Here is a 24,668-nt window from a genome sequence, read left to right on the forward strand (position 1 = left end):
CGCGATAAAATTCTCCTGCCGTTCGTAAAATTAGGTTAATAAACTGAATCGTGTTTTTTCATAACGTTTTCACCATCTATATCCATCGATCTAACGTTTTCGAATTTGGAATCGCGTGATTTGACTCGGATATTACGGGGAAGCCATATTTCCGTAGTGGCCGCCTCTCATCCGGTACACGCGGTCGAGGTCCGTCGTGCTTGTAAGAAACGTCGTGAAAAACCTTAAATCGTAGATTTTTCAAATAAATCCACAGGACTCCGCGATAGCGTGTATGGTGTGAAATTAACTGTACTCGTGCGAAAAAATGGCGCGATACGGGCAAAGACCTGAGAATGCTCTAAAACGAGCAAACGGTACGTATACCGGATTCCGTAACAATACGACGTGACATGGCCGATGGCTTATTTAATCTACGAGAGATTCTTTCATCTTGTTCACACAAACGCTTAGAGTTTCGCGCTTTCGGACACGATCGTTTGATTTCACGATATTGGTTAGCTCGTACAAACAGTATTTTCTACTTGTTGTGCTACGTCTGGGATGCCTGCAGTCACGTCCATCCGATTCCTTTAAAAATATTCATTCTGCTCGACCATATGCACGCAGGACAGTACTTTCTCGTGATTCGTTTGCTATGGAAAAGGAACGTATCGTAATTGCGCATCGCGAACAAGTTCGAGCATTCTCGTTTCTTACGTTGTGGCGCGATAAAAAGGAAATCATATGCATTAAAACAGGATTGTGCGTGCGGTACACGTTTTGACAACACGAGCGTTTTCATCCTTCGTCTTTTAGTCTTTTTTTAAGCTGTGTTTTCTTACCAAAATTCTTAACGTTCACGTTACTAACATTCAATTGACTTTGACAGTAAACCTGGCTATTTATTTATTCTGTTATATAAACAGTAGATATATAACACAGCCAATAACTATGTCAGGGTAAACTATCTTAAAATATGACATTTTCACGAGATTTTTCATAGAACATGTGCCTTTTTGTTTCTTGCAGAATTCATAGAAGTAGGAAAACCAGCTCGTGCATTAGATACCTTACAGGAAGTCTTCCGGAACAAAAAATGGACGTACAATTGGTCAGAGTCGGTGTTGGAACCGATCATGTTCAAATACTTGGACCTTTGCGTGGAACTGAAGAAGTCCCACATAGCGAAGGAAGGCCTATTTCAGTACCGAAATATGTTTCAATCAGTAAACGTAGGAAGCTTGGAGAATGTGATACGCGGATACTTGCGTATGGCGGAGGAGAAAACGAATCAGGCACGGAAGCAAAGCCAACAAGCGGTGATAGATATAGATGATCTTGATAATCTGGCCACGCCCGAAAGTATTTTATTATCCGCGGTCAGTGGCGAAGATGCCCAGGATCGTAGCGATCGCACGATCCTGACGCCTTGGGTGAAATTTCTCTGGGAATCATACTGTCAGTGCCTGGAATTATTGAGAACGAACGCTCACGTCGAGACGTTATACCACGATATCGCTCGCATGGCCTTTCAATTTTGTCTCGAGTATAATCGTAAGACTGAATTCCGTAAGCTATGCGAAAAGCTGCGCAAACATTTGGAGGAGATTTGTAAATTGCCGGCACTTGTCTCGAACGTTTCGATGAACAGAGCCGAGACGCAGCAGCTGAACTTGGAAACGCGGCTGAATCAGCTCGATTCCGCGATACAAATGGAACTGTGGCAAGAAGCGTTCAAATCCTCCGAAGACGTGCACGGTATGATGAATTTATCTAAGAAGCTTCCGGTACCAAAAACCATGGCCAATTATTATCAGAAATTGGCCATGGTTTTCTGGAAGGCGGGCAACTACCTTTTCCATGCTGCCGCGTTGTTTAAATTGCTGCAGCTCTCCCGTGAAATGAAAAAGAACATGTCTTTGGAGGAACAGCAAAGAATGGCCAATCGCGTGTTATTGGCCACCCTGTCTATCCCACTGCCATCGGCTCACCCCGAATTCGATCGTTTTATCGAAACGGACAAGAGTCCGTTGGAGAAAGCGCAAAAACTCGCGACCCTGTTAGGACTGACGCAGCCGCCCACGAGAGTATCGCTGCTCAAAGATATCGTCCGCCTGAACATAGTAAATCTAGCGTCCCCGCAATTGCAAGAATTGTACTCATGGTTGGAAGTCGAGTTTCATCCTCTGGAACTCTGCAGCCGTGTAGACTCCGTGATTCAAACACTGCAGGCGGACGAGAATAGTCCGTTGATTCAATATATTCCAGCCTTGCAAGACGTCACCCTCGTACGCTTAGTTCATCAAATATCTCAGGTTTATCAGACTATACAGTTCGCCCGACTTTTGGAGCTCGCCAAATTTACGACCGACTTCCACCTGGAGCGTCTGTTGGTGGACTGCGTGAGATACAACGACATGCAGATAAGAATCAACCATGGAAAGAAGTGCGTGCATTTCGGAGTCGATTTGTCGGAAGCGCAAAGGGAAGATCATCCGGACGGTCCCGTTTTGCAAGCGATGCCCTCCGAACAGATACGTTGCCAACTTGTGAACATGGCCACCGTCCTACACCGAGCGATTAACGTGATCAATCCTAACAAGAAGAAGGTGGAACGTGAGAAATTGCGATGCGCCATGGTGGCTCATTACCACGAGACCAAGATGAAGGAACACCAGAGGATCTTGGGCAGACACAAAATTATAGAGGAGAGAAAGGAATATATCGAACATATTAACACGGTTCGCGAGGAGGAAGAAATGCGAAGACAGGAGGAACTGCAGAGACAGCAGATGTTGGCTGAGCAGAAGAGGCTCGAGCAAGAGAGGGAGGAGCGCGAGAGGAAACGGCAGCAGAGTGAGATTCAACAGATCAAGGATCGTCATTTGAAGGAAAAGATGCAGCAAATATCGCAAACTAGTCACGGTCAGAAGGTGTTGAAAAAGTTAGACGAGGATGAGATTAAGAAGCTAGACGCGGAACAGATCGCAGCTCGGGAGGCGGAAGAATTACAGAAAGAGCGCAGGGAGATGCAACAGAAGTTGAAGTCGCAGGAAAAGAGGATTGACTACTTGGAACGCGCGAAACGTTTGGAAGAGATACCGCTGTTGGAAAAGGCTGTAGAGGAAAAGATGGAATTGGCCAGACAACAGTGGGAGCAACAGGAGGCCGAACGGATCGCCGCGGCCATCGAAGAAAGGCAGCAGGCTGTCGCTACTCGTGAACGCATGGCGAGAATGAAGGAGGATCACGACAATTTCATGGCGAAGATTCTGGCAGAACGTAAGAGTATTTACTTGGAGAAGTTAAAGGAGTTCGAGAAGATGTTGAATGAGGAACGGGCCGCAAGGCTATTGAAACGGAAAATGGAACGAAAAGCGGAACGCAAGGCCAAATGGGAGAAGGAACGAGCCGAGGCCATCGAGAGAAGACGTCTCGAGGAACTACGTATCAAACAAGAGGAAGAGAAACGACGTATGGAAGAGGAGAGAACCAAGCGAGAAGAGGAGGAGAAACAGAGACGTGCCGAGGAAGAGGCCAAGGAAGCCGAACGCTTGGCCAAGATCGAAAAGCAGGCAGAGATCACAAGAGCCAGAGAAGCCGAGATAGAGAGAAAGCTGGAGGAGGAGAGACAGAAGGAAAGAGAGTTGACGGACACGTGGCGACGTGGCGGAGAGCGCACCCATCGCGTACAAGACAAACCAGGTAATTGGCATGTTTGTTCGTACTATATATTTCGTTAAAATGTTCGATGGTTTTTCACGCGTCCTGTTTGATTCCAGTGGAAATGTCTTGGCGCCGTCCTCTCGACGCGAAAGACGACGGTGTCAAGGAAGAATCTACTCGCTGGAAGAGACGCGACGCGACGAGAGAAGCGGACAAATGGCGAAAGGATGATAAGGATGATAGACCGAAGAAAGATACCGTTGATAGATGGCGAACGACGAAAGACGACTACGATAAGGATGACACAAGGGACAGAGACAGAGAAAGGGATAGGGGCGAGAGGGACAGAGATCGGGATCGAATAGATAAAGATCGCGGTATAGATGGACGCCCGGTAAGCGATTTATCATTAGTAAAATAAAAAATAAAAATAATTTTTAACGAGCTGTAAAATCCAATGTTTTTTAACTGAATTTTACAGATACGCGATATTCCGCGTGACCCGATATCTGATGGACCTCGTACTCGCGGTAGAATGCCTGATCGTCGCGGCGGACACGAACGTCGTGACGATCGAGATGATCGACGTCGAGATGATCGACGTGATGATCGTCGAGATGACCGTCGCGATGATCGCCGTGATGGTCGACGCGAGGATACGACGCGAAATTTCGGCAGTCAAAATTGGCGCGACAAGAACGACGCGATACAAAATTCGTCTCGGGAAATGTCGAGACGGCTCGAGAAGTAAGTAATTCTGGAACCTATTAATTTAAAACATACTATTACAATTTAGTACATACTATAAACGATAACATCTTTTAATAGGCGAGACGACGTTAAGGAGGAGAGACTTCCACCGAAACAAGAGGAGAGACGGCGAGCTACGGAGGACGATGGCTGGTCCCACGTGAGCCGGCGTTAACGATTGGACCTCGACAACTACCCATAGAAGCATCAAGTTAATCATAATTCGAGAACAGTGCATAATACGCAGTTAGACAATTTGCCTGACAACCACAGATGGGCCCAACTTATACTGTTTTGTGCACCACTTGATTTCTCTCCAAACCGTGCTCTCGTAATAATAACTGTAAACAGGAAACAAAAGCACAAAGATCGATCGATGGGTCATATAGCTAATTCACGCGTGCATCGCGAGAAACTATTAATGAAACTTGATACTATTAACAAACGAGAATAAGATTTTTGTTTTTATGATTTTTGTAAGCCGTGCGAAATGAATTTTCTAAATCTCGACCGCGCTGCGTTATATGTATCTGTAAAAAATAAACAAAACAGAATACGAAAAGCTCACAGTATACATACGACGCAAGAACCTATGTACAGAGCATGAAGGGTTTCGAATCATTCGAGTCGATTTGGCTAGACTGATCCTAATTACCGGACGTTCGAAGTCTCAAAGGGTTGAATAAAATTTTCTCGTATCCCAGTAATTACGCTAAGTTTTTTTTATAAAACCGACGTAGATTATTTTCCTGGGAAAGATACGATCATGTGAATTCAAAGGATCTATCGACCTTCCGCACAGATCCGAAACAACGATTTTTTTAAAGCTTGTACGATAATGCGTAAGAATTTTGAGATGAACGTAAGAATAAACCTCTGAACCATTGGTATAAATGCAGATCTACGCATCTCATCCGTATTGTCTTTTTAATTGTTTTATTACATTTATGATATAGTTAATAATTAAGATACTACATAATAAATAAATCACTACAGAGTATCGAATTCCGTTTCTATTTACATCCTACTTATCGTTTCGAACATGGATTTAAACATGATATGAACGCATTGTTTTACTAACGAACTCATCCTTTCTTTTGCTTTCGTTCAGCTAAAAGGCAAGATATTTGCTATACTTACGATTCTAGTTGTTAATCGTATTGTACGCGAGAAGCGCTTGGAAGTTCCTAAACGATCGAATAAGGATTAACAAACATCTGTAAAAAGTAGAGAATAAAAGAATAGTAAAGATATAGCAAGGCTTTATGGCTATAACAAAATACTTCTCAAAAAGGGTTACAGCCAAATCGTACGTAGCGCACACTTTGTCAAACGCGTGCTAAATTATTAAGAATGTTTCGAATCACGCGATATTACGATGCAATTTCGCACGGGAACGATTAATTACAACACGGGCCTGATTTCCATTGTCGATAATTTCAGCAGTCTGAGAATCTCGTGACTACATTTCTTGCTTTTTTTTTACAAAAAATGGAAAACATTCGACCAGAAACTAATGTTCCGATCGATTGGAAATCGCAATCCCCTCTTGCGCTCGATTTCACGAAATTTTAATTTCGATTCCATGCGTCGATGTATAATTCATATTTATTTCATTTCCGAAAGGAATTCGCGTGTGTATCATCGTGCAGTAATTGAATCGTACAACTGAAACTACCTACGAAGAATTTTTCCAATTTCGAGTTCGACGACGTACGATGGTTTCGAATCCCGTTAACGTGCCCGTTTTCTTCCTTTCCTTTTAAAGCTACGATGCTAAGCGTGCTAATAGACATCTAGGAACTTGTCGCCTCTCGAAAAACAGCAGAAAATATCGCGGTCTGCTTTCCTCCGAATCGACTCCGGCTTTTTCTGCGACTCTGCACTCTCCACGTCGTCGACATGCCGCGGACAGACGTGCGAGCAGACAGACACGCGAGCGTTACTCCGTACAAAATGCAATTCTTCTGATGGATCTCTCTTTCTCCCGTCTTTGAGTCCGACTCTCGGGAGTCGCTGGTGTTCAATACAGCATTATTGCCGCTGCTGTCTTTTCCTCCAGCGCCGGAATTGTCTCTAGTCGTTCTATCTTGTCCCGTCCTGAGCCCCAGCCGACCAGCGCTATGCTGATTAAATGCACCACGCCGGCACACACCACCAGCCTGAAACAACAATACATGGCGAATCGTAACGCGTCTTCTAAAATCCAATTTATTCTCCTCCGGGTTCTATTCTATTTTCCCCGTTGTTAAATAAAATATTACTGTGCGTCTCGACGAGGAGTGAAGCGAAACTTGTGACGATTCGAAGCCGCGATTATTCTCGTACTCGCTACTCCTATTCTCGACGTGAAAAGAACCCCGGGAGCATTACTGGAAATCGAAAAACGTCCACGGATATCGGATGGCGTGCATAAAACTTGCCAACAGGTACGACTCCACGAGGATCATCGGTGAAGCTCGACCGAGAGTTTTTGTTATTGATGAATGCATCCTCGCTACCGGCCAGAAGAATGAAAGAAGTCTCTTACCAAAATGAATAACCAAGCTCGGCGGAGCCTTCGCTAGTCCACATATTGTCGATGTCCTCCTTTGGAAGCACATTGAAGTATAGCTTCGTGTAATACTGTGCCAACCAGGTGCTCGTGCTCGCCATGCACATCAACACTGGGAATATCAGTTACGATGCGATACACACATTTTTCCTAAAGAGAGTTTCGAATATCTTCGCTTCGTTTCGCTTACGCGTTAAGATATTGATGAAGTACACCCCGGGATCCGAGAGGATCTTTGACCTGGGGGAAGTGGCTGTGTTGAGAACCGCGAGGAGAGCAGCCAGAGCAGCGGTGACGAGAGCAGCCGAGGTCGTCGTCAAAGTGCTGATCCACAGGCCCCAGGACATCACCGTCGGGTCTTGCTTGATCATTTGAGGCACTGGAACGAGACGAACAAACGAACGATCGCTTTATCCCGGTAACTTTAATAACAGGCTCTCTTTCTGCCCTGTTAGCGCCAGCCAGTAAAAATCAATGACCCGGTCCTGATTATCTCGCGATCACTGACTCACATTCAACCATGCAAATATCCGTTAGATATTAATTTGTAAAAATCGCAAGTAAAACAACGCAACGAAATAACGCGGCGTTTCATTAGCGTGCCATTAATTTAGTACCAGCGTCCGTCGAGAAAATTTCATCAACACTCCAAGTTCACCTTTTCCCAGCAACTAAATGTAAACCGAATCGCACGCTGGATCCCGGTAAAGTTATCGTAGCGCGTAATAAATAATTAAACGTACGATAAACACTCTCGCTTTGGCCAGTTCAAGTTATATTGCACCGCAAATAACGGGCTATTTAATTAGCCTCGGGCGTCGGACGGGGTTCTCCCAAATCTCGCCGAGTTAACAGCTTGCGTCCACGAAACACCAGACATCCGAGGAATCTCTCTCAGGAGATACTGTCCCCAGACTTTAATCTTATATCGTTCTCTTTTCCTTATGAAATAATATTATATAAATTCCATCTGCGCGTCCTCGGGTACCAACATTTTATTAACCATACCGAAGGAGCAGAAGTACAGGAATTAAATTTGTAAAAAGGAAGAAAATGAAGTTTTGAAAGATAATATCCAAGTAGCACAAGACACGAAAGCAAAGAAACGCGATACACGTTACGTACCTACGTATCCGAGAAAGTTCTCAAAGGGACTTTAATTTTAACGTTCCCGTAGCAGTGGTCAGGAATCGGCGATACGAACACGTGAAAGTCGACCACGAGGAACGGTCGTGAATTTTTGTATCCGCGCGTAGACTCGCTCGAGCTCGGGAACCAGTTTCTGGTTCTATTGTTACGAACGCTCGCGGGATCTTTCCCTCGGGCCCGCGTTTCTTCTCTCTCTCTATTCAACCGCTCCTTCTTTCGGTGTCGCGAAACTTTTTGCCGCTAATTAAATCCCCAACCAGGAATTGGACTCTCGCAATCGAGTAATCCGGTTGTACGCGAAATACAAAATTCGACGATTGTTTAGGTACAATCGCAAGCTTTAAAATCCTCAACTCGAAGCCTAACCGAATTTACTCCCGAATCCGCAAGGATCTACGAATTTGTTCTAACAAGGTTTCACCAATTAATAGTCGTAGAAACCCTCTAACTGTTAACTACCAACAGAAGACCTATGATCGGTGAGAAAAATGAAAGAAAAAAAGTCTACCTCTAATCTGCTACAATTACACGAAAAACGAGCATCATTCACAGAGAACAATACGCGCAACTAACGTTCGCTTTTGTCGTAACTCGCCTACTGCAAAGCGTTCGGCGTTGAATGAACGATCAAAGGAAACACGAACAGGTAATCGCGTGTATCGGTGTGATTAATTCTTTCTTTGATTATCAATGAACGACGCCGGGAGGGTGGATGCGGAACTAATAAACGATTACGCCGATTTCATCGCGACACGCATATCAATGGTCTCGTCGTTCGCAGGTACAATAAAACAAAGAGTCTGTTATTGACCTCACGTTCGCGAGGAGACACGAGTCAGGTACAGTAATCACGTACACTGTCGTTCAAAAGTTTCGAACATCGGAACCGAGAAACGGACGTTACATTATTAGTCGTTTCGACGTTGGAAAACTTTAGCAAGATATTGTACGATACTCCGCAGTCTAGCTGATTGTAATCGAACCAGCATGCACGCGTTCCTCGCACGTCCCTAAAGACCAGTCCATCCCACGGCGAGGGAGAAACGCTCGTTTCTTCTTGCGACGCGTGTCCGTATTGTTTTTCTTCAAAGCACGACTCGAACCTGATCTGATTTCGATTCGGTGGCTGGAGCTCACTACTCTCGCAGCGAACGCGATAGTGAGCTACGATAGCCAACTAACGGGGCTTATTATGCCGCGATCTCCGATGGAGCATCATCGTTGACACCACTTTCTAGGCCAGCCTGGTCAGCGGCCGCGGTTTATTTTTATCCGACGTAAACACGGGACAGACTTTCGTTGACAAATCATATTCTTATAGAAGAATATTCTTAACGCGATTACCAATCGATATTTATTCGTGGTTTTCGAAGACGGAGTACATATCGGCCAAAAGCGAGAATCGTTTGCGATAAGAATTGCAACGCGGTTGATATTCGACACTTGGTTGCCACTGGGTCAAACTACTTAGCCACGAGGGTCCAATTACCGTTCCGCTACATTCTCTAATTTCCATAGGTTCTCCAATCTGTACATTGAACTTCGGAGTTGTCGAGCAGCGTAACACGAAATTCCCGTTAAAAATAATTGCGTTCTACATGGTATAAATTGAACAAGGGATACGATTTCTATTAATTCGTAACCGAGTTATCAAAATTATTGGATTTCGCGTTCGTCTTCGTTAACTATCCGACCTACATGCCGGAGACTTCGAGGCCGGAATACGAACTTCCGCTTAAAGTTAGACCTTAGACTCGGGCGATTGGGAATTTTGGGAACGAACGGAAGCGCGCGCGGGAAAATACTATCTCGTCGAATTGCGAATGCAACGGAGAACGGTTTCTAGTACAAAAACGGATATCTCGCGAGGAGCAGGGAACGCCGCGATGAAATTGGATTCCGAGATGTCTGATACGAAGTTACAAAAAAAATCACTGGCACAGATGCAAAGCATCTGGCAACCCTCTCGATTATCCGACCATCCTTTCGATTTACAGAAATCTCCGACTGCCAGTCGCTCGATAAATCACAGAAATCTCCGATAGTCGATCGCTCGATGAATCGAGATTCATCAAGCAGAAGTATTATTGCTCGAACGTTTCCAACTAGCGGAACGTTTGTTCAGAAATCGGTTAGGGGGTAAGATGCTAAAACAGGGAACGGGTATTTTCGGTCGAGTGCCCCTGGCCGGCATCGTGGCTCGTGGTCACCGCTTATGGCATGATAACAGTTTCCTCGGACAATAACGAGAATAATTCAATATCGGGACACGCGATGCGAGCAACTCTCGTCGTTTATATATAATGAAAAGTAAACTTACGTCTAGAATGCGGCAACATTCATAGCGACTGTCGAGACTGAAACTTTGTACCTCGGCAAGATTCGTATTCCCGTGATTAATCACGACGCAATTCGGGTCAGAAACGTACTGCATAGATATACATACATAGAGGAATAGGAACGTTTAGGCGCGTTGACGAATAGGTCGGCGGATTTCTCATGGGCACGGGTTACCACGATTTCGCGATCATTAAACGAAATGGGATCCGAACGAACGAAACCGATCGGAACGCGAGGATTATCAAATGATAGATTTATGGGTGATACGCGCGCAACTCACGATCTACCGCAGAAATCGCGTGCAGGTACAGTTATGCCGAATGAGATTCTCGGGTCTGGCCGACTATCCGATTGAATTTATGGCCCCAGTATCGCGCCGGAGTACCCCTCAAGCACCGGAGAATCTTCCCTGTGCGGTTCTCCGCGACGATAACTCGTGTTACCCGGGTTTGCCGTATGCTAAATTTTACCAGCGAAAATCAAAGTCTACTACGTACAACATAGAGTATACCGGGTGAATCGGTAATTAATTATTCGTTGCCCGTTATAACTATGTATAATGGGGTCATCGAGCAAAGCGAAAAAAAGGATCTCGATTAATCATCGATTAGGCGATTACCGTCGACGGAAGTTGCGCGGCTGAAGACTCGGGCCATTGTGCTCGGTGTTTCTTCCCGTGATAGAGATCGGTTCCACGGCGAAGGATAGTTATGTAAAACATGTTGCGCGGGTAAGAAACTCGTCAGAAACTAAGATTAGCCGTCGAGGGACGGATTGAATAATTTAACGGACGAGTATACGCGTCCAGTGCACGAATCGTGCTGAAAAACTACGTGGCTGGTGTTTTAACTGATGAGTCTGCTCGTAAATTGAATCGAGTACTGATCGTGGCTGGCGAGGTTCACGACGACGCGCACCAGCACGTCTTTTACCTTCTCTTTTAAAGACCTTCGATTCAAGGGTACGAAGTCGATGAACGAACAGACTTGTAGTACGTTTGATAACATACCGGATATGTGATAAGTTCTCCAGCCGTAGGCGACGTTCAGTTCCTTCTTTCCCTGCAGAAGCCCGAAGTGGACCCGGCCGGCGCTCTCTTGAGGGTTCGGCGTCCTCAGAGGTCGCGCTTCTACCCAGTGTTGGGTGACCAGAGCAGCGCAGACCAAGCCACCGCCCAGCAGCGAGAGGAAGAACGTCGCGAAGATGGTACCCCTCCGGAACATAGACGTCATCCTTGGATCACGGGCCGGACCAGCCTTCGGATAGTTTGAGATCACTGAACAGAGGAGCAGCGAAAGAAGTGGAGAGTCATACCGGATGCGAGGACCCCCCGCATTCCGTTCATTCCGAGGCGAGGCCAAAGGGGGTAGTGGTGGTGGCCGAGCCTTGGAACTTCAATGAAGTTTCTATACTGTGACAGGAAACAAGTTCGCGCACGGTGCATTCCTCTACGTAATTAAACTTTGCTAAACGCAGCTGGGATGCGCATAACGAGTGCGTTTTCTATCAACAATGATGAACGAGAGGTTCCGCGAACGTTTAAATCGCAATTGGTGCCCGGAGAGAAAATGTCGCTCTTAACGCGAACTCGCTTTCAAGTTCGCTACGAAACGCGTTTGACGCGAGGTCTAAATACTGCTCACAAAGGTTTTTTCCATTCGTTTCCTTCTATGCGAGAACTATTCAGAGACAGTGCGTGTCTCTCGCCCAAATACGAAGCGCCGCCGGTCTGCTCATTGGAATGGCGCTTCATATTTGGAAAACGTTCCTTTCTCTCGAAGCGGTTTCTCTTTTCAGCAAAGCAACCATGGATACGACGAATACTTTGCACGCGCTTCTATATGGACGCGGAACGCAAGACGCTGCACCACTGTCCGCGTGGGCATCGCTAGTAGTAGTAATAGTAGTAGTAGTAGTAGTCTACTCGACGACGGCAACTATTTAAATTATGCCACAGAAACTATGCCGCTTTCGCAACAATTATCCGGTCTGCTAGAAAAATCCACGGGCGTGAAAGCGACTCGTCCGTGCTTCTACAAACGTTTTTCATCCCCTCGACCGTGCTATGTACAATTTTCGTGTATCACGTATATCGCGAACTATCCAAACTAAGTTACTGCTTGGATGCATACCTTGTCCCTGATTCTCGACGAAGTGCACCTGGCTGAGGCTCCTCGAGAACTCGCCCTGCTTGATCTTCTGCGCGAAGTCCTGGTTTTTGGAGAATTTTACGCGACGTGGTTTCCCGGTCCTGAGGAGCGACGAGGAGGACGGTCTTGGTCTCTTGGCGAACGTATATGGTATGGTGTACGGCTGGGCTACGTAAAAGTAAATCGGCCGGTAATCCTCATGGAGATGGGGCTGAACGAAGCCACCGTGGTGCGCCGGATAGCTGCTGTACACGCTCGGTGCTCCGTTGCTGTACGCGTACGAGCCCGTGTAGTGGATCCCGTAGTGGTTCGCCGTGTTTCGTGAGTTGCTTTTCACCGTTTTGAAGAAAATTGACCCGCCACGCGTCGGACAGGGTCTCGTTTTGCTCTATTTAAATGTTCTCGACCTGTTGCCGCGTTTGACTCGATTCTCTTCTACCTGGCTTCTCGTTCGTTAGCGTTGATAAAAGTCATTTTTATCGCGTCTCGGTTTACAGCGAGCAACAAGAATCAGTTCTCTCCGATTGTTTGCGAGATCGTAGTTGAACTCGGGACGCGTTTTTCTTTTTGACGAGCGTCGCGTAACAAGTGTCTGAATGATTGATCGCTCTCTCGGTTCGTCGAAACGATCTCCGAAGATCGCGATTGCTTCTTTCTCGATGAAAGAGGAATCCGATGGTCTATCAATTATAAATTTCTGTTGGATCCAGATCTCGTCGAGCGGAAGCCGGGACTAGTTATTCTTTCAGAAGTTCCCGTGGAAGATAGGCAAGGGAAGGGAAACGGTTCGGGCGTACGAACGGAAATTCCTTCCAGGGCGATTCTTTATCAAGGGGAAGTGATTCAAGACCGCAATTGAATTTTTCACCGTGACCGTCCACACCGCGCGCGGCAGAGATTGTTTTCCCGTGGAGCCTCGCTATTTCTCTCTAAACGAGAAAATTGCTCCCTCTCTCTCTCTCTCTCTCTCTCTCCCTCTCTTTCTCTTTCCTTTCTTCTTTCCCGCTTAATTGTCAATTAAGTACGCGCATAGACGTGTCTGAAAGTTTTCCAAGCTGCCGACCACGAGTTACCTGCAAACGCTCTATTTGCATGTAACGGTGAAACGCCCCGTCGTTGTCCTTTGTGTGCACGCGCGTTTTCCTTCTAGCTGCTTTGAATGATAAAGGGAGTGTCCTTCGGAAGTCGAGCTTCCCTTAGCGTGTTTTTTCATGAATATTCCCCCGATTTTCGTGTCATGCCGAAGATACGTACACGCGCTCGCCTCCCTTTTCCCACCGTATTATTTTTAACGACCACTTTACGTACACGAGGAGACCTCCTCACAGTTAAACGTTAAACTCTCTGTCCCTCGCGCGAATTAAAATTTCAACGTCCTCCTGCGCATGGTAATCGCATTAATTGGGCCACGGTCCGTTCCGGTGAAATCGTAAAAAGCTTAAATTCCGTCTGTGTTCCTTGCTCGAAGACATGTGCCGTGATACTCGAAGACTCTGGAGGTAAGCGCGCTACATAGGTACCTACGCGCGTGTACATAGATATCGAGAGAGAGGAGAAGTATAAAAGTCGAACGAACAGCGTTCGATCTTCGGTCTTGTAATAAACTACAGAATCTGCGACGAACGATCGGTATTCGTGCGCGCGTCCCTCGAAATTGTGTCAAGCCATGTATCGTGCCTGCTTCTCCATCCACTTTTCTCTTCCTCTTTTTACTGGAACTTATTGTGCCGGACGTCCCGTAATTTTGTATCTACGATGCTTCCCGATTCTTCTCCAGATTTCTCAGCGTGCTCGATCGTTCTCTTCTCTCTCGTTCGCCGTTCCGCGTTCTGTCAACTGTAAACAATACGCGGTCCTCGTAAGTCTCGGCGATAGGTAGCTGCGGTTACAATGGAAACGAAGAATCGCTCGTCATTCGAGCGCGCAGTTGAGTAAAACTAAGCGGTGTAGCCTGTGCGAACAAGACGACAATAGAAGGACAAGAAGAAGGAACGTAGATAAGATTCGAGGCTCGTGTGGACCGACCACTTCCAACGACTGGTGGACTCGTGGACATACATATATTCGGACATTTACATGTATATTTGAATGAATAAAAAGTACCTCGCGCGACGATTTGTCTAACGATGTTATCAAAACGCGACATGTACGCATTCGTCGCACGAATTATTTATAAAGTTGCAAGCCCGACGTTTTGATGCGTCAAAAGCGAGGACGATCAACGCCGTTGCTTAATCGCGTTTTTCTTCTTTTATCTCAGTTACTTTTCAACGCCCTCGAAATGAGTTTACGCTGGTATTCGTGAATAACGCCAGCCGAGTAGTATTCTTGACGTAACTGGAGCAGCAATTGCGCGAACGTGATATATTGCATTCGCGCTGCCGCGGATGCGTCGTTTTTTCGCGAATCACTTAACCGCTTCGAGTGCTGCGGTGCTCGAATGCTCGAGAGTTGACACACACGGGTGTTCGTGAAATCATCGATGAAAATTAGCCACCGCCAGACCTTGACGTTAATACCAGTTATGCTAATGTAAAGCGATAACGGCCCGCAGAATCTATCTTACAAGTTGATTAGCAACGTTCCTTTTCTCTTTAGAAGAGTAGAACGGTTACACAAGGATCAATGTTATGCAATTTATTTCCTTAATTGGAAATTGACGCGGTATTACGAGCGGGCGGAACGATTGAAATTAATTCGAGTTATTCGCCCAATAAATATTCAGGATTTAAAGATGATTCTTAGTTACCGTCACGAACAGAGAAGTGAAAGAACTGGGGGTACAAAATAGACAACGGAGATGAAGAGACCGCGGTTATAAAAGGAAGATAGTAGCGGGCGTCGGGGGAAAAGCGAAAAAAGAAGACGTGGAACAGAGGAAAGGGAGCTGACAGCAAAGAACGCGGCGAAAAGGTGAGGGAACAAAGGGGCGCGGGTGAGGAGACTCAGAAATTGGCAAAAGTAATGGAACAGCGAAGGGAGGAAGGAAGCGTATAAGAATACGTGTGACCGAATGTAGAGAAGCGGCGCGATGAGCTCGACTGAATGTCGTTAGACCGTGTACCTACATGCCATTCCTCAAAAGTAGCCGAGGACACTTTCTCATTTTTCACAGAATTTCATTATGAAATTGCTGACGGAAGAACTTATCTGAAGCTTAACCGCGCAAAACATAGCGACGACGAATGAAATAGTTTAATATCTAATCTTCTGATTAATCGCAATTACTCTCTTTTCACACGTACAATCTGGTGTGAAACAAATAGAGATCGAGGAAAGACAAAAAAATAAGGAAACGGGAGATGCGGGCTGACAAAGAGAAAGGGTTTGGCGACGATCCGAATCTGTCTGCTCGTGACAGTCTTGCATGAGATGGGACGCACATTATAGCGTAATTCTATTGTAGCGTTGCCCACTATCGAGACATTGTTTTCCTCGTTGTTTCTCGATCATTTCTTCTCGAATAAAAACAAAAAAAGAAAGGGAGGCAGAGACAAAAGGTAGCCCGGAACGAAGTGGTTTGGGAAAAGCATCGTTCCGATATTTTCATTCTACTTTCTCTCGTTCCTTTTTTCAACACTTTCATTAACCGAACCGCTGCGAGGTGCACGACAGTCGAGAGATAAACGGGAGATGTTATTTTCGCGTGCGCCACGATCGCATTTAAGTATACAGAAAATAATTAGAGCAACAGAGAAAGTGCAGTGATTACGCGCGGGGAGACGTTTGTTTAATTTTAACGATAGAATTGCTTTTCGTACCTAATAGAATAAATCACATGTGCACGATTAGAATCAGGCGGGTATCGTGTATTAAGCGACTAAAACACATTATGTATCTTTTATAGCGACACGCGTAAAAAGAGACTGAATGTTGTAACAGCGGTTTATCGAATTTCACGCGCACGCAATCGCGCGTACGCACGATGCACGGTATATTTTCTCAGTACTCGTAAACGTAAACCGTTCCGTCTACCGTAGAATTTCTCTTTTTGCCGGGCTGCACTGCCCCGAGATAGCTATCTTCGGTATGTCTCTCCGAACGCAACGCGACTCGAGCTCGCTCGCATACGATATATCCCGGGTATTTTTTTCCCCCCCTTCGAACGGATTGACTCGTCGGTTACAACCGGTCGCCGGGATCGGCTCGCGGATTTTTCTTATCCAACTGACGCAACTCCATCGACGTGTATTCGTGCCCGTGCCCGTATCCGTGTCCCACCCGGTCATTTGCTTCGGGGCATCGGACAAAGATGCATCGAGGATCGTGGTCGTGGTCCACCGTGAAACTAGGACACGTAACAGTCTCCCACCGAGCGGCGTACCATCGTGAAACCAACCCGTTTCCTCTCCTCTCCTCTCGCAGCAGCTCGTCTAACGCTATCTCTGAGATAATAAATTTACCAACGTGTTACATTCGATCCATTGAATGCGAATTTATTTTTGTTCCTCGAATTATCCTATTATCGGGATGGTCGCGGAGTTAAAAATTGTTTATGCCGATCGAACTGTCCGTGCGACGTTTACGCGTACGGACAGGCATAAAAGCGTTGCAGAGAGCGTGTTACAGTCAATTTTATCTTGAAGGACGTGACTGGAATCGAGATAAAAAGAGTATTTAATTTTATCCGATCGATGCGCGGTTCGTGTTCCCTTTCTTTCTTGTCATCGAACGGGATAACCATTTTGCAAGGACGAAAAGGACGGAAAGATGATAGTGGGGAGGAAGGATGAGAGAAAGGCAGTTAAGAGCACGTATACGTAATTACAGTAGGATGCGTAATTTCCTTACGGTTCTTCCAGAAATAATTCCATTACGAAACTGTTCTCACGAGACGCACGAGCACCGTAACACTCCCGATCTCGACACGATTAATTTGATCGCGACACGTATCACCGATCGCGAGTCGCAATAGGATCAACGGGATGGAAATCGTTCGCAATTTCGATCAAATTTCGGCGAGTCGAACGGCAACGGTTTCATCACGGTTCAAACTGGTCGACGTTTGAATCTGCGTTACGATGCAACAATGACCTCATGAATAATTTAACGCGCGCCATTGTCTCATCGGTATGTACTAATAACATCACGTCAGTTGTAGCGTATCCGACACTGATTCACTTCGTGAACGCGGTCCTTCTTTATTCTCCCGTTCGTTCAATCGTGGCGATCGTGTTTTGTTTTCGAAAAAATCTTTAAGCCCGGAAACGAGCGATTTTTATCGATCTGACGATATCGGTGCAACCCCATTCCTATGCAATCGCACGTTGGTCAATGTTTAAACGAATCTGCATATGTATAATCACTCCGCGGGGCAATAAAGGTTACGAAATATAAGCATGCAAAACCGTATGCAAAAGGATTAATCTCGCTCAAAAATCCTAGATTAAACATTTCAGGAACGAGAAACGTAGATCTATCTCATTATTCAACGAACGCGAATAGATACACATTAGTGTCAGATCAAACTCGAACAAAGTTATTACTTATAAGAGATAGAATCTATCGTTGTCGTTCTTCTTTCTGATCTAAACGTTAAGTAGAATTAGAGGTGAACGCTACCGATCTACGATCGAAGAGAAAATTATTGGGACAAGAAGCAAGATCAAGTAAAAAATGTTGCCTGCATCGCTTTGGCATCGTTTGCGTCCGGTTCCGCTTCTCTCCCACGCTACAATGTTCGTTCTTGTTCCACGATTCAAACTTCAACCTGATGATCTTTGACGTTCACCGATTCCCGATGTTCTCGGTAATATCCTTGGCACGAACTCGACACTTTTCTGTTTGTCTAATTAGCACAATTTCGCGGGAGGCGACCGCGAGAACGTCCTACGTTCGAACGTATTCGCAGGTTCTACAGCGTCTATCGGACTGGAGCCCGGACTTTCTTACTGAGGCCCCAACTCTTTATGCCCACTGCCCACCTGGCTCCGGCAGGTGTTGCAGGTGGCACCACCACACAGTCCTGAACCTTGCCGCCATCGGATCCCTTCTTTCCGTTCTCGTTACGAAATGAATCTCTTTCCTTTAATCGTTTTGGGGGGATGAAAAAGAACATAACACTCTTTCAGGTAATTCCTTTTTTTAAGTTTATTTATAATAATTCAATAGTTAGCTAAAAATCGCTTCTCCGCTTCGCTGGATTTCACGAATATCAAAAACGCTGGAGTTCCGCCGCGGACGATGAATCTGAAATTTTTATTTTACATTCGATCGCGACTTTAACGATGGCTTGCGTTATAATTTACGAACTTACCGCGGATCTTTCAATATTTCCCCCAGAGTATGTCGATAGTTTACTTTATGCAACGAACATTTATCTTTGCCTTCAAAGTAAACATTTATATTCCGAGTAGTATAACGTTTTTTTGAATCCCACTCCGGTGGTTCGGTAAATAATAGTTCCAATTGTTCTAACAGTCTGAACAAATAGATTTACTCTCTGAATTTTTATTCCCGGTTTTCTATCGGTTCAATTACGAATTTTTATTGTCAAAACTTACGTTGTGTCCTCGTGAAAATTTTGTATAAAATCAGTCTGTTGCGTTTCTGGATATAAAATCATTACTGGCCAAATAAGCTTATTGTGTTCATCCAAGTGAACCCTACTCTGTGCTATCTGCGGCACTTGAGGTTCCAAGTCCTTTAAATCAGGACTTCTCTTCCCCTCTGTTAATTCTAAATTAATCCCCTTGTTCTTTATGATATCTATCAATTCTTGTTCTTCTTTATCTAATTTCTTTTCTAATCTATCTTGCTTTCTTTTATCTCTTTTTAAATGTTCCTGCAAATTTTGTAACTCCAAGTACACGTATATGCATAATATAATAACGATATGTTCACAAATATATCTTACTCTGGCATCCATTGCTTGAGACTTGAAATTTAATATCGTTTTGTCAGTAGGAGAGTCACTGAGCAATTGATCACAGAAATCTATGCATTGATTGTAATCTTTTATATGGAAACAACAAGTAGCAGCTCTGTTTAAAACTTTTACATAATTTGGTTTCAATTTCAAAGCAAGCTTGCAATCATTTAAACTAGATCTATACAAAAGAAAAATTAACAACATTGCCACAAAATAGATTTGAACATATTTGATCCCATTAAAAATAATACCTATAATTCTTTAACATAAGTTGTGCAGCAGCTCTATTATTATACAGCTGAGCCATCAAATCAGAATCTTTGCACTTGGTTTTTATACCTTCTGTGTAACTTAGAACAGCTAATCTATACTTTTTATATTTGTAATTGAAATTTCCATCGTCCTTGTAATTATTTGCAAGTTCTATAAGAAACATGCAGACTTTCGTCAACAGCTGCAGGCTTTAATTTATGTCAACAGACTCGTAAATAAATTAATTCGAACCCTCTGGCGTATTTTCGTCCTCTGCGTACTTCAGTTGCTGCAGTCCTTCCATCAAGGGAGAGAGTTCTTCTCCGGGTTCTGGCGCCTTTTTCATAAAAAAAGGATGCTTTTCCATTTCCTCTTCCCATCGATCTTCTGGCCATCCTTCGGTATACTGTTTCTTTTCTAAATTGTTGATATATTCGTCTAATTCGGCATCTAATTTCGCGGCAAGTTCCAATCGTTCTTCATCAGTCCAAGTTTTGCGTTTCTCGTGACTTGTTTCTTCCATTGTTGAACGAATCTTTTATTTGTCACTGTCAAGAAAATATAGCTACGAATGTACGGTACAATTATTATTAATACAAGGCCGTTTAGCAGACTGTAGGAACTTTATTAATAGACAACAGAAAAATAATTTCGCTTCGTAGATTATAACCTAAAAGGTTCTTGCTTGTATATTATCGGCAGAGTATGATTCCTCTTTTCTCTCCAATGATGACGCTACCGGTACTTTCATAACATTTTGAGAACAATTTACGAAGGTATACAGCTTCTCTTTTTATCATTATTTTCGTTAAACATTAGTTTCAAATTGAATTCATTCGATTGTACATTAAATGTCGTACGATAGATTACTCTGTAAATCATCCCGTGATGTTAATGCATTTAACGAGGTATTCTAAAAGACAATACGGTTAAAGTCCTAAACGTGGAATTTAAAGGCGTACCAGAGCACGCTTTAGCGGCTTCGGAATTGTTTAACGCTAGAACAATTGATAGAATTACGATGTAAACAATGTTCTATTTTCCGGAACGAAGTGAGAAATAATGTGACGAGGTCTGCTAAGGTTAAGATTGATTGCCGAAAATGCGATTTTTAGTTTTGAATCAGTTGATGCGAAGTGGAAAAAAGAAGGGGCGGAATAATCTAACAATAACGTCCGTATTGAAAATTAGGGATGAGATAAGGCAGTGGAGCGGCGAGAAGAGTAACGGTGAGGAGAGAATGAGAAGAGTAAAGGGCTACATCGCGTCGATCGGGTAGTAGGGGTTGGTTAAAGGTTCGGACGTTTACGCAAACATTCGGGTTTTGGCCCCTTTGTATTCGGGTAGGCAAGATGGCGCTCGGTGAAAGCGCGTCGACGATTGGTCGATGAGACCGCACCGCGAATCTCCCGAGAACAGTCGCTTCCACGGCCTCGGAGCGGGCGAGTTGTTGGTCTCCTTGGAAAAAAGCAAAACACGCTCTCTCGTTTGCGGCGACGACGAGTGTAATGGCCACCACCGTGGGCCTAGGATAGCAGAGGAGGCGGTTCGAGTTTTCGTTTCGTTCGAGAACGGTGAATGTCGCGGAACGATTTACCGGCTAATCGAGTAAGTACAAAGTGAATGAAACTCGCGCGTGTCGAACTACTGCCGCTCTTTCGTCCTTCGTCGGTGGCTCGTCGTACGTCCACATCCCGGTGAAGAAGTGCGTGTACATAGAAAGCAAGTGCATCAGTGTACTTAATGTGTGTCAGCCATTGTCGAGCGTGCATCCTAGTGCCGGTCGGTCTACTCGAATCTCCAAGACCAAACACTGGATAATATTGGTTCCTGGCTTCGTCCGCGGGATTCCACCCCTTCGACTTGTGATACTGCACGTAGGATCGGTGAGTAGTATACAACAGTTATATTCGTATAGAAACTAAACCATCCCGTCGTCGTCGTAATGTCGACGACCGATCAGTATATACAAGTCAGGTTTATGGGTTTAATTCACGGTTGCGTGTGTGTACATCGTACAGCGCATCGAACGTGCGATCGTTTTGTTTCTCTTCCCTTCGGCAATACTGAACCATCGATACTTTCGCCACTGTGCGCTTCGATGAGACTAGTCGCACCCTCGACCATCCAAAAACAATCTATGCGGCTCATCGGCGATACCATTAATCGATTTTCCTTCGAGGAATTCGTACCCTTTCGCGGATCGAGTCGGTCCGCATCCCGATCGGTCGCACATGCACTATCCTTCCACGGGAGGAAAAGACTATGTATCGTCACATGCGAGTAGTAATGAGAGTGTGCGCGTTGCGAAACACGATCAATTTCGGAAGATCTACTACCACGCTGCAAAAGATGTCGCACCACCCCTCCCATGTTAGTTTATTGTTGCTAAATGTTTTTCGTCGTCCTCTTGTGCATGGTCGCCTATAATTCGAGGGGTGTATCCCGGCGCTGCACTCAAAAACCAGTGAGTTCGTGCGGATAATACATAATAGTACCAAGATTTATCTTCACGATTAAACCGGAATCGTAGACTCCGATTAACGTCATTGTTGCTTTGCCCTCAAAGAGTCTCGGGTACAGTGCCAGCGGCGAGGATTTTGTCGATACAATAAGACAGTCGTTCGGCGAATGAAACCCGAGAATCGATGTGGGATATATCGTCGTCACGTCACTTGTATTCGTCTCTTTTTTGCTACATATAGATTGCTCTGTTTTGTTTTGCTTATTATCACAGGATGAACGCATTCTTTCGCAAACAAGCGTATAGGTCATAGGTACACTCGAACGTAATCCTGTTCGCTCTGAAAGCATAAACGCGTTCTCCTAACCGTAAATGACCCATTTCGCGGCTTTAATAGGAATTATTCCGGATATCGCGAAATAATATATCGCGAAGGTAACAGGTTGTGCCTTTCCATTCGCCGCTGCCCCTTTATAGCCTTTTTACAAAAGAAAAGCACGTGCCTCGCGTTCAGGACCGAGCCCATCTCCTATGCACGCTGTTATCGTGACCGTGACTCGTTCACCGAGATAAAATAATAATTACCCCGTTTATTTTTCGATGAAGCTGCTTCAATGGTAAAATTATTCATTCTTTTAAATTCAATATACGCGTACGGGTGTAATAATGAAAGAACATTCGCACGTGTCGCTGACAAAACGCGTATCACCGTAGGCCGTGAATTGGGGGCGAGTTTTGGATCGCACCAACTATTGATTGCACGGGCGGGGATAGTAATTTTCGCCGGGGTCGGTTTTTAATTAAATTTCGTCGCCTACCCGTACGATTCAGGTTCGATGATAACGATTTAACGGGAAAATGTTACACGTTCCATGTATGTATTTCTAAGAAAAATTGTTTCCTCGACGAACGTCTCGACGATAGGTTACGGTATGGCAAGTTATTGCCGAGACACGCGAGTTCCTTATTCACCAAGTTTCATGAATATGCTACAACGGTCCGTGTAACGCAAAAATAAACTCGGCCGTTCGATCGACGAAGCCTCCTCAATGACAGCAATTATTTATATCCTTGAACGTGAATCAATTTCCACGGTAAAGATACTTAGCGGCAAAAATAATCCCATTCTTGCCCGGATGGCAAAGTTCAAACGATGAAAGGTTAATCAAGATCGAAAGCATCGATCGAGGAGTGGAAACTGAAACTTTTAATCCTATTTTAGAGTCTTAATATCGGGTGAGATTCTTAAGGATATTTATGGCAACGCAATTTTCCGCTTGATGGAAAATTACATGCATACGTGCATACTGAAACCGTGATTGGAACGTAACGTGTTTTAATTCTAATGGTTCATTCAGATAGTTTATATCACGATCTTATTGATTTATCATTTTCACTTCATTATCACTTTTTCTGGTATGGATTAACGGGGTATGTTTGAGCCTAATATTAGCCAAAAAGCGTTTAACGAAAAGACTAGCGAGGGCATCGATCGGTTTTTACGAAGCGCGCTTTGTGCGCCGGGATGACGAGACTGCGCTCGAGATGACGCTTAGAACACATTCGAGGAGAGAGATCCTCTCGTGAAACTCTTTTTGGCGTTGATTGCGAGGTACTAACACTCGGCAGCGTGAGAATCGCGATCCGTTCGAGAGCTATTCGAACCAGCGTTCTTTCTCGAGACACGATTCGCGTTCTCTCGCGACGAGTCTTTGTTAATCCGTCGGTGATTTATGCACAAGTGCGATTAAACCAAAATTCCCTCATCCTCTATACGAGCAATAAATTCGCCAGAGATTATCTCTCCGTCAGTAATAGTTCGAAGATCCGACCAGTTTCGAGTCTAGGAATGTTTAGTAGGGTTGTCTCTAAATCACGCGGACTGTAATAACGAATCACCGAAAGCTGCCGCTTAATCTCGGCATGATTTTCCGAAGTTTACCAACGGAGGTATTTTAGTACCTTAATGCTCTCTCTGTCAGCTAGTAATTTAGTGCGTCGGACAAAAAGTCGAGAAAATGATAAATGATTCCCGATGCCACGGCGTATATCTGTATCTGTGAGGCACTCTCGATTACAACTAATTAGTTACCCTAAATCGTAGACACGGAAACGAAACTGACGATCTTCTCTGATATCTATAATGGATTCCAACGGAAGTCGTTGGTACGTCGAAGAACAGCGTGTAAAAAGATGTAGAATAGAGGATTCCGGGCAAAGTAGTTTTTATCGAAACAACAGGTGTAGAAACGGTCCCAACGGGTTCGAGCGATATTAACTTTTTCCCTTTCGAATCGTATATCCGTATAATAACAACGATTGACTGGTGGTCCGTCGTTCGTTACGGTGTCGTAAATGTCACGCATGACGATAAAAATTTCTGACGGGACGCATTATACGCTTTATCATTGGACGGACGAGTCATTCTTGGTTCCGACCGATCGTCGATCGCTGACGATTTCCAGCGGCGAGGTTACAAACAATAACGAA

At 44.8% G+C, this 24,668-nt stretch overlaps 3 protein-coding genes across 4 annotated transcripts in view; 2 read left to right on the top strand and 1 right to left on the bottom strand.

The window, feature by feature from the left end:
• Nucleotides 1-145: 145 nt before the first annotated feature.
• eIF3a (eukaryotic translation initiation factor 3 subunit A) lies at nt 146-5,395 on the top strand. The gene is made up of 5 exons (XM_018032171.2): nt 146-356; nt 1,012-3,687; nt 3,765-4,042; nt 4,130-4,395; nt 4,477-5,395. The coding sequence occupies exons 1-5, from the start codon at nt 308-310 to the stop codon at nt 4,571-4,573; spliced, it is 3,366 nt and encodes a 1,121-aa protein (XP_017887660.1). The 5' UTR covers nt 146-307; the 3' UTR covers nt 4,574-5,395.
• LOC108629397 (uncharacterized) lies at nt 5,318-20,627 on the bottom strand. Its single transcript, XM_018032042.2, has 11 exons — nt 19,967-20,627; nt 19,714-19,885; nt 19,448-19,640; nt 19,095-19,375; nt 18,848-19,012; nt 18,708-18,780; nt 12,574-12,979; nt 11,451-11,717; nt 7,143-7,331; nt 6,929-7,064; nt 5,318-6,560 (listed from the first exon to the last, which is right to left on the bottom strand). Exons 1-11 carry the CDS (start codon nt 20,235-20,237, stop codon nt 6,422-6,424), a joined length of 2,292 nt encoding a protein of 763 aa, XP_017887531.1. The 5' UTR covers nt 20,238-20,627; the 3' UTR covers nt 5,318-6,421.
• Nucleotides 20,628-21,129: 502 nt separating this feature from the next.
• The window catches only part of LOC108629505 (uncharacterized), an 86,403-nt gene continuing 82,864 nt past the window's right edge, over nt 21,130-24,668 (top strand). For both annotated transcript variants that reach the window (XM_018032230.2, XM_018032231.2), the window contains exon 1: nt 21,130-21,600. The gene's annotated coding sequence lies outside the window, so the exon portion shown is untranslated. The remainder of the gene's footprint in view (nt 21,601-24,668) is intronic.

Source organism: Ceratina calcarata, unplaced genomic scaffold (genome assembly GCF_001652005.2).
Source record: "Ceratina calcarata isolate Rehan_Ccalc_2016 unplaced genomic scaffold, ASM165200v1 scaffold569.2, whole genome shotgun sequence".
In the NCBI taxonomy this organism is placed as follows: Eukaryota; Metazoa; Arthropoda; class Insecta; order Hymenoptera; family Apidae; genus Ceratina; species Ceratina calcarata.